Source organism: Dermacentor variabilis, chromosome 8 (genome assembly GCF_050947875.1).
Source record: "Dermacentor variabilis isolate Ectoservices chromosome 8, ASM5094787v1, whole genome shotgun sequence".
NCBI lineage: Eukaryota > Metazoa > Arthropoda > Arachnida > Ixodida > Ixodidae > Dermacentor > Dermacentor variabilis.
This window is the reverse complement of record NC_134575.1, coordinates 69,201,134-69,219,774: the sequence shown is the minus strand read 5'-3', so window position 1 is coordinate 69,219,774 and position 18,641 is coordinate 69,201,134. Positions and strand designations below refer to the sequence as shown.

The window sequence follows — 18,641 nt, the reverse complement described above, 5'->3', positions numbered from 1 at the left end:
AATATAGCCAACCCTTATATATAGCTTTCATTGATTACGAGAAAGCGTTTGATTCAGTCGAAACCTCAGCAGTCATGGAGGCATTACGGAATCAGGGTGTAGATGAGCCATATGTAAAAATACTGGAAGATATATATAGCGGCTCCACATCCACCGTAGTCCTCCATAAAGCAAGCAACAAAATCCCAATAAAGACAGGCGTCAGGCAGGGAGATACGATATCTCCAATGCTATTCACAGCGTGTTTACAGGAGGTATTCAGAGACCTGGATTGGGAAGAATTGGGGATAAAAGTTAATGGAGAATACCTTAGTAACTTGCGATTCGCTGATGATATTGCCTTGCTTAGTAACTCAGGGGACCAATTGCAATGCATGCTCACAGACCTGGAGAGGCAAAGCAGAAGAGTGGGTCTAAAAATTAATATGCAGAAAACTAAAGTAATGCTTAACAGTCTCGGGAGAAAACAGCAATTTACAATAGGCAGCGAGGCATTCGAATTCGTAAGGGAAGACATCTACTTAGGGCAGGTAGTGACGGCGGCTCGGGATCATGAGACGGAAATAATCAGAAGAATAAGAATGGGCTGGAGTGCGTTTGGCAGGCAGTCCCAAATCATGAGCAGCAGGTTGCCGTTATCCCTCAAGAGAAAAGTATATAATAGCTGTGTCTTACCAGTACTCACCTACGGGGCAGAAACCTGGAGGCTTACGAAAAGGGTTCTACTGAAATTGAGGACGACACAACGAGCTATGGAAAGAAGAATGATAGGTGTAACGTTAAGGGATAAGAAAAGAGCAGATTGGGTGAGGGAACAAACGCGAGTTAATGACATCTTAGTTGAAATCAAGAAAAAAAAATGGGCAGGACATGTAATGAGGAGGGAAGATAACCGATGGTCATTAAGGGTTACGGACTGGATCCCAAGGGAAGGGAAGCGTAGCAGGGGGCGGCAGAATGTTAGGTGGGCGGATGAGATTAAGAAGTTTGCAGGGACGGCATGGCCACAACTAGTACATGACCGGGGTTGTTGGAGAAGTATGGGAGAGGCCTTTGCCCTGCAGTGGGCGTAACCAGGCTGATGATGATGATGATGATGAGCCGACACACAGACCAAGAAAACTGCCGACGTCATTGCTCTGACACGACGACTTCCGACTAGCTGTGCTGCTGATGTAGCTCATTTCATTCTTCACCATATCATCATGCGCTGCAGCGCTCATCATCAGTTAATTAAAAACTGCAGCCGTTGCTCGCGTTTCAAAGTAGCCTACGACCTTCCTCATTCCTGCTCAGTCTCAAGTTCACTACAGCGTACCATTCAAAGAGCCTCCCTCAGTGTCTCAACTTTGCCTTGCCTGATGTGCTGCCTTTGTCCGTGTCTTGACAGTGGTACGCGACATAAACCTGCCTTTTCTGACCTTGCCTACAACTCTTTTCCTTGGGACGCAGCTTGCTACTTAGCTATTTTTTTCTGCTCTTTGGCTTCCACCCATCATGGCCCATATTCATCCTGCGCCATCTTCACGCAGACTCATTGACTACGTATGCTCCTGATGCTCTCGCCCGTGCTTTTTCTTTTCTCAACACAAAGTCACAGTTTTCTTCCTTTTAAATGCTTTTAAAGGCTTATTATGGCGTTCTTAGCAATGACAATGATATCTGGCGATGATATCACGCAGTTTGCGTCCTCCTTTCCAGCTATGGTGGCTACAAAACGTGTGCGCTCGTCCACGGCGACAAAGAATGCTTGCGTACTCCTAACTCCCTTCCCCTTTTTTTGATTTCAGCGAAATGAACATGCACAACCTAGAAGGGAATATCCCAATACTCTGGCAAGACCATCCAGTTGCCTCTAGGCTTGTACTTCGCCTTAACAAGCTGATACTCATGAGAAGTCTTCCCATAATTTGTGATGTCGTCATTCATGTTTTTCAAGTGAAACGCTGGGCTATTTTGTGGCATGTGTTCCAGAATCTGTCATGTCCTCCTGACTCTGGACTAGTGTGGTAAAGCTTCAGGACTGTTGGCACTTTGGTCTCCGAAACGTATAATTTGCCCTTCTTTACTTCCGTATCCTGCGCGCCTTCCCAAATCTGTAACAAGTTTATATTTCTAGTTGAGGTCTCATGCGGCACGTGGAGTCTGGATAGGGCATTCGCACCTTGATGTTTCTTTCCCGAGCGATGTGTAATATCAAAACTGAATTGTTGTACTTCGCTGACCCATCGAGCTATTCTGCCCTTCGGATGTGTTAGCTCTAACAGGTGCGTTAACGCATCGTTGTCTGTGAACAACGTGAAGTGGTTGCATTTCAGGTAGCTTCTGTAGTATCGCAAGGCTAACACCCACCGCTAGTGCTTCCTTCTCTGTAGTTGCATAATTTTCGTGTGTCTTCGTCAATGTGGAAGAGTAGTCACCTGAGCTCCTTTCCTTCGTGCTCTGTAGCATCATGCTGCTAGAGTATGGCGCCTACTCCGTAATAAGATGCATCGGTATAAAGCTCAAAGGGTAGCTTCAAGTCGGGAAGCATTAATACAGGGTCCGATGAAATGATGCGGACGAGCTTGGTGTAGCTATTGTCACACCCTTCTGACCGCATAAATGGCACGCCGTTTCGGGTCAGTGCGGTGAGGCGTTTGCTTTTTCTGCCATAGTGTCTTATGAACGTGCGCAAATCGCCCGCCATTCCCAAAAACCCTCAGAAGGAGTAAAAATCATACGGTTTCGCTATTTTCTTTACGCGTCGAAAACTCTCTTCCTTGGTGCTTTTCGTTTCATCGTCAAAGGCACTTCCGAGGAAAACCACTCTACAGCAAAAAAAAAAAAACACACTTTCCTTCATGGTAATATATAGTCGTGCGGTGCTCCCTGCCTCAAGTACTTTAGACAAATGTTCTTCGTGGTTCTCCCTTGTCCCTTGTCCACCCTTACGACGTGGGACCTGTCCTGCAGTAACTTTTTTATTACTTTCACGAACATCGTCCGGAAAGAAAAAGCATAGGTTCTGTTGGAAGGCTGAGAGCAGCTACCTAGCGAGAACGTTCTCGTCTTAAGGAAAGAAATGAGCCGTCTGATGCGCCACGAAGATTCGCCGTCTTATCCGCAAATTGCCAAGGAGAAGGAAGTCCGCTACTCGTGCGTAGTGTGAAGGAAGAGCTTTTCGGCAGAATTAAACGAAGTCCCGCGAATACCGTCGAAGAGTTCTTTCGTGAGGCAACCAACATCGAATAAACACTGGAAACGTGGAACCGACAATTCAACGTCCGCCCGAACTCAACAAACTATGCCGGAGTTCAGTACATGGCCACCAACAACCCCTGTGATACGATCAAAGCAGTTGAGCAGGAGAAGTTTTCAAAGTTATTCCCACAGCCTCAAGTGGCTTCGATTGCCGACGTCGTATGTGAGGAGCTCCAACAATCACCCATAGTCCCTGAACCGCCGCAGCGTTAGCCGCAAGCGATAACCTACGCCGCGGTAGCCCGTCTTCGTGCTCACGCTCCGCGCCCACGAGAGGGTTCGGTAACGCGACAGTTCCGTCGTCCACCACCGCCGCTGCCAGCACGCCAACCCGTCTGCCCGCGCAGCATTCCAACGAAGACTGAATGTTTGGCGCGTCCCAGAGACCGTCCACTTTGCTATCATTCCAGAGGAGCCGGCGATATCTACCGCCGATGTCCCTACCACGAGATGGGACTGCGAGCGTTCGCCGTCAACCCAACGCGCCCATAGCAAGGTGAACGCCCACGTGACAGTGCCGACTACATCACCACCACTCAGTGGAGCCATCGACGACCATCCCTTTCACTGTCACCAGGCCGCTACCTGTCCCCGCAGGTAGCCGCCGGGGGCCGGTCTGCAAGCCGCATTGGGATCTGCAGCAACAGGTGAAACTAGGCTGACAGCGGTGTGCCCTTAGCGGGAGGGGCCAGTGGCTCTAGGGCAAGCTCGGAAATACATTTTTTCTTCTCTTTCCCTTTTCCTGTTTCTCTCGCTTTCTCTTCTCCGTTTGAAATTCCTAACTAGTTAAACTTTCTACCTACGATGGTAGGACGCGCTGAACAATAATCTCTGTGCATCAGCATCAAGACTGAAAATCAAGAAATGCTGCTGTTCGTGTTGGAGCTCTGTTCAGTGTGGTTTTGTGTTTGAAATAACGAGCTTGTCGAAATTGTGCAGTATATCTGAACATCTTCACGTTCCCTTGGTCGCGTGCGGTTCGAAACGATGGAGCCCGAACCATCGGTAAATTCTTGAGCATTTATTTACGCTCTCTTCTCCCGCATAGCTCGGTGCGGCCAGAGACGGTAGATTAGCACTTGCTCCCGACACAAACAATATATCCATACTTGTGGCAGTGAGAATCACTCCGGTAGATTTACGATTCTTTAGAGAAAATGTATTCCCAACCTAATACTTCCTTCCGATCGATAGTTCCCTGATTCAGCAGCTTAACCTGTTCTTCAATATCTTCCGACACGATTGTCTCCGCGCGGGCAGTGCACGTCGCGTCTGTGATTGATCACTGGCAGGTGCTTTGTCTCGCATAGCATTGCTTTCTCGATTCACTAAAGATGAGACATCTGCAGGTCATGGCCGCGTGCGGTGCGTTATTCGTATGCACATACAGCAACAACGAGCTACACTAGCACATACAGCGACAGCAACAGGCTAAACTAAGCAGACAGCCATGCGCCTTTAGCGTTAGGTGCAAAGTCACTCACTCTAAAACTGCTCAGGATTAGCAAACGTGAGTGTCGACGATTTTTTGCACGCTTGTTCTAAGCGTGGCGTGCTTTCACGCAAGCAAATCACGCTTCCTAAGCATGACTCGCGGTGTGGGTAACGCTGGCGAAGCGTGAGTGAAGGCTATTTTTTGCACGCTTGTTGTAGCCGTGGTGCGCTTTCACGTTAAGCGCTCACGCTTGCTATCCGTAACTGGCGACCTTCCTAACGCTTAGTGAAGGTGAAAGATATACGATTTTCACTTCCTTGATGCGGAATTCTCCTCCTCTGTAAGGTGCCTTCCTGACCGTCATTAATCATTTGACAGAAAGCTGAAAACAATCATATTTGCTGTGCCGCATTTATGGGTGTGGAGACAGCTTGGGGACTACACTGACACCCGCCCTCAATACCTAATTACAAAAATCAACTTTGAATTTTCATCTTGCACTTGTGCGAACAAGGAGACTGCACTGCAACAGCTTAACATGAGCTTGCTAGCTGTACTATAAAGGCGGAATGCGGCTTATAGCACTGGCAGTAAGCATAAAGTAAGAGACAAGCTTTCATTAATTCACTGGCTACTCTCTGCATGTTGTACCTAGCGGCACATATTGCGTGCCTACCCACAGATCAAGACACGCAATGCGTTATCGTACGGTACATTGCCAAGAGAGACTATTCCTTCACAACGATATGTTTCCTCGCGTATATGTTGAAAAAGAAGTAGGTTTCAAAACGCCAAAAAGTGGCCTTTCTATGCTTATTGATTGTTCTCGCTTTTACAACCTTACCATGGGCCTTAAAGTTGTAAGAAAAATGTTAGTCATTTGTTTTCGCTAAAACGTTGTAATTTCACGTGGAAGTCTTCCAATATCTGGACTGCCTAACTAACTTAAACAGTGACAGAGGTTATCATCTCATTTTAACATCGTTTTGGAGATGCAACATCAAAGACCACCGTTTCCGCTAAGTCGATAGGTACAATGACTCATTGCCGATCTTGAGCTGTGCTTAACCACACAATATGTGCCGTTAGGTACAACATGGGGAGTAGCCAGTGAAAATATGATAGCGTGTCTCTTATTTTATGCTTACTCTCTGTACTGTAAGCCGCATTCCATAATTATAATACAGCTAGCAAGGTCATGTTGCGCTGTCGCAGTGCAGTGTTCTAGTTTTTACATGTGCAAAGTGAAAACTGAAAGTTCATATTTATAATTATCTATTTAAGGGCGAGAATCAGTGTACTCTCCAAGCAGCCGCCACGCCAATAATCGCGGCACAGCAAATATTATGTTCTTTCAGCTGTCTTTTTAAATAATTTCTGACGGCCAGAAAGGTACCTTACAGAGGAGGACAATGCCGCATCAGGTAAGTAAAAATTCTATCTTTCACTTCACTGAGCGTTAGGAAGGACACAAGTCCCGGATCGGCAAGCCTCACATAGCGATTATGGCGTTAAAGATTCGCTATACAGGGCTCAAAACTGAATAGTGTAAGCAGAGTGAAGATGTTTTGCATTGCCTATGAAACATCGGTTGTGGCAAAACATTATACTCACACCTGAAATTGGACTGATTTTTGATATATTTTGCCGCAGATACGTGTCGATGCCTGTGTATGATGGCTCAGTTACGGATGCAGTGTAGCCCGTGCTGGTAGAACTTTACTGGGGTGTTTTAGATTATCTTCGACAGTATTTGAAAATATCAACTCAGTTTCGAGGGCAAGCTGAAAGAGAAAACATGGAATCATACTTCGTGACCGCATATTACAGCGGCGAATCAGCAAAACTTCGGTGGCTCTCTGTTGGTTTAATTAGGTTTGTATAAACTGGCATCGTGAGCCAAGAAAAGTACAACTGAGTTTTTCGTAACGTGTGCATTGACTGTGGGAATTAGCTGTATACAATATTTTTCGTCCTTTTCGAGGTACACTACGGAGGACGGAGAGAGCAGGCTATTTTTACTACCAAGCACGAGGAGCTAAGCGGTTCCTTCACCGGCAGTGTTGCGCCTCCTCACGCGAAAATGGCAACCGACTCAAACCGCAAGGCGACCGCAAAATTTGGCGCAAACGAGCGAACGCTGACGAACGGAAGACCCCGAGAACGGTGGAAACAGAGCGGCGAACGAGAGAAGCGACTCACAGCCACGGCAACGAGAGCAACACTCATGTCTTCTTTCTTTTAAACTTTCCCGGTTGACCGCACGACAGGAGTCCAATAGAAATTACATAGAGAACTTGGCACGACACTAATGCGAAGTTCAGAGCTCAACAGGAAGAGCTACAAAATACACCAATAACGTCGCTGTTCGGAAAATATTTCTCAAACCTATAATGAGCAAAGACATTACGAAATAATTCGCTTACCCGGATATTCCAAGCGACAGTGAATGGCAGATGAGTGCACAAAGTAAGAACACCATTCGACCGGCATGTTGGAGGGCATAATAAGCGGCGGCGGGAAACGCGAAAACTCCGGGTAGTCATACTCGGTGTTCTTGCACCTAGCGCACGGCGCACCCCGCAGGTCAGCCGATGGCAAATTACTCATCACGTTGTTCCTTCTTCGCCACTTTTTCAAATCAGAAAGCGAGCACTCCGCACAGTGTACACTTAAAAGGCAGGCAGACAGGAAGCGAAAGTGCTTGTTACACAGCCTATGGCTCCGATGGTTCTAACCCCGTTTTCACGATAAATTTACCGAAACCAGCGCCACATTCAATGCCTTTGCATGAAAGAAGAACAAAAAAAGAAAACAAAGGGAAGCATAAACGCCATCAGCAAATCAGAAGCGTGTAACGGCCACGTCAGAAGGCTCCCTTAAGGAAATTTATCATGATTTATGTATGCGTGACGAAGAGAAGCGCGATAGACCGCGCCAGCTTTTCCTTATCGAAAGTTTTCAGATTCTGCCGCATAGAACCTTGAATCACGCGTAAAAAAGGAAATGTCGGTTTTCTCGACCCGCGCCACGCTTAAGTGGAGAAAAAAACGCGCATTTCGAGTCACATGGGGCTCGATGACAAACAAGTACACGTGTCAATATGGTCAACTGCTCTCTCTGTTACTTGTGAACCTTATGTTGTACTGGTGAAACTTCCGCTGACCAGTGTGGATTACTATTGCGATATTATTGTAGGGGTACAACTAAAGTACTTAAGGTGTTGCCTGCACTGAATACTGGCGAAATCAGTTGGCATCGTACACCATTGACCAAACTGAAACCATGAACCCTTGTCATCGTTTATTGCTGCACCCGAAGCTGAGCAAATCTGTTGCCTAATTACAAGGGCATGCCGAGATCGCCATCACCGACCTCTTCGTGCAGCCCACTGAGGAAGAACGCCAACTGGCTCGCACGAACATAAAGAAGCAACAGTGCGCCGACACACAACACTACAACCTCCGCCATCAACAAGTCGAGTGCCTACCAGGAGATCGGGGATCGGGTTCTGGCCAGGACTCCTGTCCACTGCGCCAGGCTATCCGAGAAACTTCTCAGCCGGTACTCCGGACCTCACAAAGTCTTTCGGTGACTTAGTGACTTCAATTACAGCTTTATTTCTTACAGAAGCCCACCAACTCGACGTCGAGAGATCCCATCCGGGATTGTGCACGTTGTACCGCTGAAACCACACAGCGCTCCATAACCACCATAGTTCTTGAACCGTGTCGCTGTTTTTTTTTCTGGTCGTAGACAAGAATTTAGTCCTTCGGTGACACAACCCTGTATTTTATGACCACGCGTCAGCAAGCTTTTGTGTGGACATGTGCATTTGTGCACATGTCCACACGTTCGCTAATAGCTAATATACGTTCGCCGTATCTTACGCGTGCTACTTTTAGCACCGAGTCGATGCTCCTCCGAGGAGAGAGAATAATGTCATATCCCGCAACAGGCGGCGCAAAATGAGAAAGCAGAATAAAAAATTTGGACGACGGTGAAGCTGCGGCTTTATGAGTGAAACGCAAGTGCATTCAAAGATTCTTGATTGCTTCTCACGCTTCCCGGCATATGCAGCTTATGTAGCCTTTACGTTTACGTGGGAACGCTAGCGGAAAACGCTACGCACAATAGCGAACATTCTGTCAGAAACTCGACCTCTTGGGGAGGCCTCGGAAGCGCGTAGGCAAGCGGCCTCTGGATGAGGTTGTAAGGAAACAGACGCGCCGCTCTATGAATGGTATATATGCTGGAAAAGGGCTTTTTGTTAGAGTTTCGGAGTAAGAGAATTATGTTTTCTCATACATTCAAGTTACAGTCGGACCCTATCAAGTGCGTAGGTTGTCTGTAAGTAATACTTTGCGATTTATCTGGGGAATTTTAACCTGGGAAATATAATTAGTTCTGAAACGTTTGGGCGCTACATAGAAAGCCTGCGTGGTTGGGTAGGCGTGGTTCAGAATGATTTATCACCCTGAAGACGTTCGACGGGGACGCTGGACGTGGGACACCGATGTCGGGTTTTCTGCGACGAGGGGCCTTTAATGCTATCGCCTTAAAACATGCGCCAGTCCACTCGTCATGCGCGGACACCTGCTTTGACGGACGTCAGTGAAGAAGCATACAAGTACCCTCGGATCCAATCGCGGACGCTTGAGTATTTCGTGTGCTCAATCGACAGTTGCATTTAGATGAGGGCGAAATGCGATAACACCCGTGTACTAAGGTTTAGGTGCGCGCTAAAGAACCCCAGGTGGTCCAAATTTCCGGAGTCCCCCACTAAGGCATGACTCTCTATCAGAAAGTGGTGCTGGCTCGTAAAACCCCATAATTATTTTTCAGTCGATAGTCCGAGACACGGATTTAATGCTTCAACTAAAGTACGCCTGTTTTCCTAGGACGAGACAATATTTAACAAACGTAAAACATTACATGCATGACAAGAAGCAAAAGTTGCACGAGTGAGATTAAACCCGGCCCTAACAGTTTTGGGCATTCCTGAGTAAAGGTGTATTCATCTTAAGGTAGTGGTTCCTGTCATTCCCAGATATTGTTGTTTTCTTAAAAGACTCTCTCAGTTATCATATTCCTTGGTCACTTACATAGCACTACACAAAAGCAAGAATTAGCTTAATAACTAATGCATTTTGATGTCAGTAAGCCCGTGACTTCATGATTGCTGTATCACTAAGACTTTGCCTCCTTGGTTTGCGCCCAAAGGACAGCTGTCTTCCGTTTTCACTGTATGAGATGATAGCGATAGCTTTATTAATACAATTACGCAACTTATACACGCATATTTGCTCACCGAAGAGCTCATATCCCGAGGATGGAGAATGTTGAATTCTTAGGAAAGAAATACATCACTATGAATAACTGCCAAAAGGATTGTGCTCACACAAACCACTTCCACCTCAATAAGCCACAATTGGTAATTCTTGTCCTTTCGCATGATAATAGTGTAGAAGGTAGTAATACCATAGAAACTCCTCATAGCAACGGATGCTTCTAGGCACAGAAGTGTGTAGTAATTGTACACGATAGTGGTCACCCAAACGCTAGGATGACGGAGGGTCACGCAAAGCTGCAAAATTAATGTTTTGTAGCAGCCGTTAATTGCTCACCTGTAAGATGTTGAACAAATATTTATTTATTAATAACCAGAACAATTGTGATCTTTTATTAAAGTAACTATTGCCACACTATTTCTTTGGGATGCACCAATTTTGTTGTTTCTAAATTTATTCTTAAGGGACAGAGCTCGGTTCGGTGATCGTCAAATCAGTTTCCTTCCATGCTGTTCCTAGCGCTGGACAGTAAATAGTATTCCTGGTTCCATATCGCAAGATGAACTGTGCCGCAAGGAAAAGAAGAAATTGCCATCGCCCATGTTCCTAACAAATCTGTGTCATTATTTTAGTACCTATATATTCGACGCAATTCGCAACGATCGTTTTTAAGCCCTTTTAAGCTATGTCGCACCTACCGTGATGAATTCACTGTCCACGACATTCACAATACATCGTTAAAATTGTCATTTATCATGGCGCTCTTTGGCCATACCTTGCGCCATTAAACACCACATATATTCATCATCATCATCAAGGAAAAGAAGAAGGTAAAACATGACTGTTCTACGTACAACAGGTATATAGGCATACACCACGTATTTATTCATAACAACTACATAGGGGTGCAATTTTTTCATCATTATGCTTACATATTCACAGAGCGAAATTCAGAGTGTGTAAGAAGGGTAATTCAGAGAATGAAGGCAAGCCTGCTCTTCTGTCAGGTACACTTTGTAGGTACCCCAAACTGGTATGATTCTCACGATATCTGTGTGCGAATTTCCAGCCAGAAATATATGACACTAGAATTGCTTTGCAAATAATTTATTCTCATGAACTGTAGTACAAAGCTGATTTTCCAAAGACTCGTATATTTAGTGCAAGCTTTTTCAACTTAACTTGACACTCGTAGTTCTAGACTGCTTAAGTAAAAAAAAAATTGTGCTTGGAGCCAATTAATTTCAATTCCCTAACAGCAACATTGCCGATTTTTATCGGTAAATTGTAAACCACAGTATATTGCAGGCTTAACATATATCGCACTTCCTATTGTGGCAAGCACAAAAATTGTGCTGCTGAGAAAAAAAACGAAAATTTTGTCCCTGTTGCTTTACACTTCAACAAATGTGAATTTCTTTTTTACCATATGCCTCTTTGCCGCCAGCAGAACAACTGGGTTACGGAGACAAGATTCAACAGAACTGAAACTTCCATGTAACAAGTGGCCACAAACTTTCTTTTATAACGTAGCAATCGTAATGCTTCAAGGGAGCTCCAGCACGAAACTTATGGAATTCGCCGTAAAACAGTAACACAAACGTAACAAGCCAGCCTTGCGCATATGTAATATCACGTTAAAGAAGCCCCAGAAACAGTCAAATTTCTGCGCTTTTAACGGGCGGAACAATGATGCATGTACAAAGGGAAAATGAAGATATCTACGCATAAACGCAGCGAAGACGTATGCACAATGTCTTTTATTTTTTGTAGCTTTATTCGCGCGCAGACAACATCGATACAAAGAAAGCAGCACTGAAATACGAACGCAGGCTCGCAACTGTATCTTTATATTAAAAAAGAAGCCGCAAATACATACAATAATTTACTTAATGAAAACGTGAAAATGTACCCAGACAATAACTTCGTTTCGGGAATTCGATGCAGGACAGATACCAGAAGCTAATAACGGGAAGGAAAGACTTCAAAAGCTGGAATTTTCAAAGAGTGTCCATAAGAAATTTTTTTACACAGCTCTGACCACATTTATTGATGTCTTATGCATCTCATTTAAAATGTAAGCTGTTCATTTAGCAGATCTTTATGCTGATGTAAGCCGATTGCAGGCTGACGCGCAAGTGGGCATGTCAAGTGGTATTTTTTGTACTTTACTGGCATCTGCAGTAAGCGGAAAAACACTAATATCCAATAAAAAGTTAGAAACTGCTTCATAGGGCCTTTTGCAAAGCTCTCTGCAACTTTCTATTTGGAATTGATGCCTGAATTTGTTGCTTCATAAGTTGGTTAGTTGAACTTAACCAATTATACTATTAAGCAGAATGCTAAAACATAGTGTGGCCCACTCCATACAGTAAGTTGTCAGCAACATAGACTTGGTCACGTCGTCTTAGACTACATCGGCATTGTTTTAAACTCTGGCCAAATTTAGCTGCAGGAGACCCTTTATATAGAGCCTATTCGTTACTAGTTGAGCTGGAAATGCGTTCCAAACATTTTAAGATTCAGGTAAGCTCTGCAGTAGGTTATGAAATTTCTCCGATTTATATAATTTAGCACATGAAGTTTACAGACCTACAATGTGTACTTCAGATGAAGACTGAAGGGCTTGAAACTTCTTGCTTCTATATATATCGACACTGAATTCCCGAAAAATTTTTTATACATTTGCAAGGACTAAATCAAACTGATGATTTATAAAATCACAACAACGTAATATTTTGTTTTAAATGTAACTAATTTTGTTTTAAAAAAATGTAGATTGTTTTTTACCGTAGCATTTTTGCACCTTACATGCACCTGAAAAGGTCGCATCAGATTGTAAGTTCATGGAAATGTGTAAAGGATATTAAACCTTCGTGATCCAAAAAGAGCAATAGAACAAACATCTGATCTTACATAAGCAATAAATTCAGCAAGCGTATTGGGCAGATTTAAGATGTGCACGTGTATTGGTGCGAGCTTTTGATCGGAGTTAGTTGATCTCGATGGAATTGAACTGAAGCAGTAATTCAACGTTGCGTTGCAAATAGCATCAATACCCGCAGGTCGTATGAGTTAGATGAAATCTTGCTCTCTGTCTTGTTTTGCTTTGCGTTCCTTCCAGAGAATATAACAATCGTGTCTTTTTCAAGACATTGTGTGGGCCTTGCGGGTTTTCTGCGCCATAATTGTACAGTGGATAGAAACCTAGCAAAAAACATATTCATTGTATACAGATTCGTCCAATTGTTTTCGGTTTGAGAGCTAGGGATTGTGAGTGAGAAGTAGTGCAAGGAGGCTTATTTTTTAAATTTATATAACAAATCATATCTGAATGTTCAGAAAACAACGTTATCTATTGTTCTCTCAAGCCAATATTCCGTTTCTTCATCGCAGAGTACGCTCCTGCAGCTCAACCGATTTTGCCGATTCCTGGCATTAAAATACGCACACTATAATAGTTGAATTTATTAGGAGCCAAACACCAGTCATTGGCCAAGATGTATATCCGGCTCTTGGTTCCCTTTGCCCTACATGTATTTGTACTTACACATGTCTGTAAGTATACCACACCTTGCAATATTTACTGTTAATGTCTGAGAGTCATTGCAATGGTAGACATAGTGCAGAATTGTCAAATGGAGTGGGCTTTCATCTTTGTTTCGATGCATTGCTGATACGAATGTAGAAAGGAAGGCCAGGCTGATGCGCATTGTTGTAAACTTTCAGTACAATATTTTCCTGCATATATTTCCATATGGCGGAAAACGAATGAATTAGCATGTATTCTAAGAGCCTTATTCAGTTTTTGGAATCAATACACTTGCCGTGATTATGCGATACGTTTCAACTTGCGTTCACGAAACATAGCAAGGTAATATTGTAAGAGTGCGACACTAAACGTTGGACGGAGAATTGTGTACAATATTGCACTTTTACACACTGTGAAACGATGAAAAGGTATGTAGACGTACAAAGAGGAACAGCACTGTAACGACCGCAACTAATCAATATAGCGTAATGATTCAAGGTGCCACTGAAGGAAATGAGTGACTATATTTTTCCTACTTTTTATTTTGCGATAGCATTCTTAGGACAATTCACGTTCTTTTTGACTTGCTTCTGTGTCTTAACCCTTGCTCCGCGAACTTGGGTAAACGTGTAGTTCATGGTCTAACGGGCATATCATCGAGCCTCCATGTTGATACTGCCGTATGAAAGCGAACCAATCAGACAACTTCAGCCAATGAATATTGGACAATAGTTATATATTCCTGTTCAATAAACCTGTATGGTCACTGGATATGAGGCATTGCTTATGGGTCGTCCTTAATGGACTAAAAATATTCAATAGAATCCATCTCACAATGAATTCGGATGACAAGGAATTAGTATTAAATCAGTACACTCGCACAACATATCCCCAATGTCGAAACGTGTATACCACTGATATCCTCTCTTGCCCTTCCAACTGCACACGCTGCACGCTTTAGAAGCACCAATGCGAAGTCCCCGAGTGTTATGGATTGGATAGCGTCGATCAGCGGATAAGTTCTCTGGGACATTTTTGCCATTGAACTGCGCCGAAAATCGCAATTTTAAATGTTTCGTTACATAAGTTTACATCACAGCGATGCATTTCAATCACAACAAACCCAATGGAACCTATACAGTAACTCATGGCCAAGTGGCCTGTCAACATCTTGAAAGAGCGGTACAAACCTACCCGTATGTACTCATGGCTCCAAGTTGGCACTAAACAGCTTCATTGAACAACTTCATAAACCCAGTGACAAAAATTGGCCCGACGGTTGCTTTTTAACCCTGTTATATAAACACAGCAACACGATGAGCTGCCGAATAAGACATGTACTACCCATCCCAATGCTCAGCTTTGCGGAGAAACGGTTGAGGCATCAAAAATAACCCCAGAATGTGTGTTACATTCTCTATGAAGATAAGCCCTCCCCATTAAAATGTCCTTTAAAACTTGTCAGGTACTATGTGGAATCAAAATTGTGTACTGTTTATTGAGACGATGTTGTCATAATATATATTGAGAAGATGGCCAAGTACGCATTTCGCTGTGACGCCACTAGCTGACGCAGCATGTCTGAAGGAATGAATTTGAAGGAAGTGAGCACTGCATATACGGCTCAAAGATGACACATCTAGGCGGTGACCATCTGGCGTGTGTCCACATAGCTTGAGTGCTAGTCACATTGATATGCACAGTAATCCTTAGATAGGTTATGCTAGAAGCTTTTTTAAACAATATCACCAAAATAATAATTGCAAATATTGGAACGCCATTTTCTAGAATAACATTTGCGTGGCCCAAAAAAGCAGTGGGAAAAAATTTGGTACCACATACATTATTTGGAGATGGTTGGATACATTACGAAATTAGCAATATAGCTCATTGATTGCTCATGAACTACTCCACAATCGTGTTTTTACATAGAACAGGAAAGTAAAGCCGGGCCAATAACGCCAGCACGAAACACATTATATACAATTCTTAGACATTTGGAACACTGTTCCCGTAGTAAAAGCATTAGGATTATTCCTAGTGATTGCGATATGCGATGCATTGCATTGATTTGTTGCCCAAGATAATTTTTATTATTGCCAGTAATTATCATTACTACCAATCATTCTTACCTTCCACAAGTTACGTGGTCAAAAAAAAATTAAACACCACGGCAAATGTTGGTCGTTTATTAGACCAAAATACGTCATACTTACTGTAGTAAAAGTTTCTTTCAATGTGCCGTTTTAATGGGCCAAGAAATACTGCGTAGGAGCCGTCCAGAAAACATAGACCAAGGTTCAGGCTTTTTTTTCTGCTGCCATGAGTGATACGTACACCGAAGTATGATTTATTTTTTTATCTCTCTAGATTCAGCATTGAAATACTAAGCCCCAAGAAAATGTTGATTCTCTGAGGGCAAGCATTTTGTCAACGGTATTGAGAAGGTTAAAAAATTGACATTTTTTTCTAATGTTGTAACGTCTACTGGTACTCGAAAACACATCGATAATTATTTTGACATACGTCTGGAAAGTTTATCCTAAGATACAATGAAAAAGTGCAATGTGCGAACAGAATAGGAAAATTTAAACGTATCAAAAAGCAAATACGAGTGAAATAAAATATTTTCTGAAGTGCTTGAGCAGCACACGAAGCATGCAATGAGCACGTCGAGAAGTTGAATATATTTCCTTGCCCACTGGAGGAATTGGCCGACATAAGCAAGCTTTAGAGGAAAAATAGATATCGCATACTGTATCTCTAGCCAATGCAATAAATTCGCGCAGCTGTCTCCCTTGGCTGCTTGTTTAAATTTGGTAATGAACTGAGACCAATGTGAGTTACTGTTTGCAAATAGATGAAGCCCAACAATTGCGTTGGGAGAATTCATATTCAAGGTGTACTACCAAGGACTACTGATTGAATAAATCTCCTAAATAATGAAATGGAACCTCCATAGAAAAGTAACTTTACGAGGGCGTGCCTGGGTAGCCTAGGACATATAAAGACAATACTATTCAAGCAGGCGAGCTGTTTAGTTGATGAACTACCGTAGTTTGTACTTTACAGAAATTCAGAAAGTAGACTATACTCTGGAGCAATCAAATAGATAAGCGCAAACACTACTCACAAAAATACAATGCAGCTCCCTTCTTTGCATCACTGCTCCAAACCGTATTCTTAACGATCGCTATTAATAAAGTTTGCTTCTGCTATGACATCACAACATTGAGCATTTCTAGTAGGATGGCATATCTATGCAGTTTGCATATTTGGGCAGTCGTGTTTCTTTGCTGCTCTCTTACGGTGTTTGAGGTTGAGATTTTCGAACGCCATTGTGAACTTTTTGAGTATATACTGAAATGTTTTTACAAGATAGCACAGTCTACATTAAACCACGAAGTCAAAGGGCACCCGCCTGTATATCGTTCCCCAAGAAATGTTGCAATTTCAAACGGGAGTAGTATGGTGATCATAAGAAAATTGGCAGCATCAGAGATCATAGACGAAAAGCCCTTTAAATATCCTTTCTCTTTAAAACAAGTTCTGAAACTCAACTGTACGGTTGTAAATACGTATTTTTATTTGTCGCAAATTATCATCTTCAGAGGCATTTACATTAAGTTAAACTTCTCTTTAAAATAAATTGACATTGTCCTTAGCAATGAAGAACGCTTTTTTAGCCTTGGAAGGTTGTGACTGTCGCCATTGGCGCAATTGCATAGTCATTGCAATAATTGCATACATTTTTGTGGAACACTTTTATCTTCAAAGTATGACTTTCCTGACAGACTAATAAACATTATCTTACCCATCTGCATATTAATATAAATATAAAAGTTTTATGCCTAACGTCCCCCATAATTTGTCGCTAGTTATGTTCTTAGCTGATAAATGTGAAAGTTTCAATGCTTAGAAGCAGTCAATCTGATAGCTGCGAAGAATGGTGCCAGGAAATCGATGGGAAACTTCTCAGAAAGAATTTGCAAGTACAAACTACCATGACAAGCATGTAGCTTTCTGAACACGCCTGTTATGTTTCCATAATTACATAATTCCACAATTACTCGGCTATAAATGTGCCATAAGATAGCCAAACATTCCTAGGCACTCGTGCCTTTCACCTAAAAACTGAATTCATGCAAACCTATTTAGGTGCTTCTCAGAATAAATGGGTTACCTTAAATTCTAGAAAGAGCATTGTATTTGGTTTTCCGTCCTCCGTCCACTTTCCCTGTCACTACATCCACGTGTAGTAACAACTTTGTAACAGCAAACCTACACCATTGAAAATAAAATTTCAGATTTATTGATCAAATGCTTTCTTACTTCTTGTTTCGCTCATGCTATTAGCACTCGTAGGGTCAAATGTCGTTTATTGATGTGATATATTTTGATGTACGGTGATCAAATACTTGCCTCATAGTTCAATGACGTAAATAAGCTTACACTTACAAATTTTATATTATTTTTATAACCATCCCCATGCATGGCTGCGAAATACATTGAAGCAAACGGGGGCTATCTTTACAACATCGTAAGTATTTTTTAAACCTATAGGATTTGAAATAGCTTTGATTTTTTTTTGTATCTGTGTCCTTGAACAATTGACTTTTTAACCAAGAAAGGTGTAACTGGCGCCAGTAATCGCGTCAACGTCTCATAAACGTAACATATAAAAATTAATTATTCGTCAAAAAAACTAGGATTGTCTAGTGAAAAGCATAACTAAAAGACTCAGGGGGAGAAGATAGCCGTCATTAGAAGGTGCTCCATATGTCGTAAATCTTTACAACTCTTAAAGGCAGGCTGTTGAGGCTAAATTTTACCGTCTTTGTGCGCTTACATACATCTAAAAATGGCTAGTTCATTGCTAATTTGTATCTACTTCATAACCAATTTTATTGCCTGTAAGTTAAAAAAAGTCCGAATGGCTTTCTGGAAGGGGTTGCGTTACTAGTACTCGAGTAGATAGTTCAGTTTTTAATCATTTTTATTTATACGCCATCTATAGTTCACTGCGCGGTATTTGAAGTTGTATAGAGTTTATTCGGTGTGTTTGCTTTGTGTAGTACGATGTTACATGTCGCCTAATGATGATGCTGGCAGCTCCTAATAAGTTTGTTTATGACAGATG

At 42.6% G+C, this 18,641-nt stretch overlaps 2 protein-coding genes across 9 annotated transcripts in view; both read left to right on the top strand.

The window, feature by feature from the left end:
• LOC142591086 (uncharacterized) overlaps nt 1-18,641 on the top strand; it is a 325,077-nt gene that overhangs the window by 93,643 nt on the left and 212,793 nt on the right. The gene's annotated exons all lie outside the window — the stretch shown is intronic.
• Nucleotides 1-18,641, top strand: part of LOC142591084 (japanin-like) — a 91,127-nt gene that overhangs the window by 12,043 nt on the left and 60,443 nt on the right. For 7 of the 8 annotated variants that reach the window (XM_075703463.1, XM_075703459.1, XM_075703461.1 and 4 more), the window contains exons 2-3: nt 13,366-13,527; nt 18,016-18,041. In XM_075703463.1, coding sequence (XP_075559578.1) covers nt 13,470-13,527; nt 18,016-18,041 — 84 coding nt within the window. In that variant the 5' untranslated portion in view covers nt 13,366-13,469. Of the gene's footprint in view, nt 1-13,365; nt 13,528-18,015; nt 18,042-18,641 lie in introns of those variants that run through there. The other variant, XM_075703460.1, reaches the window with a different exon arrangement.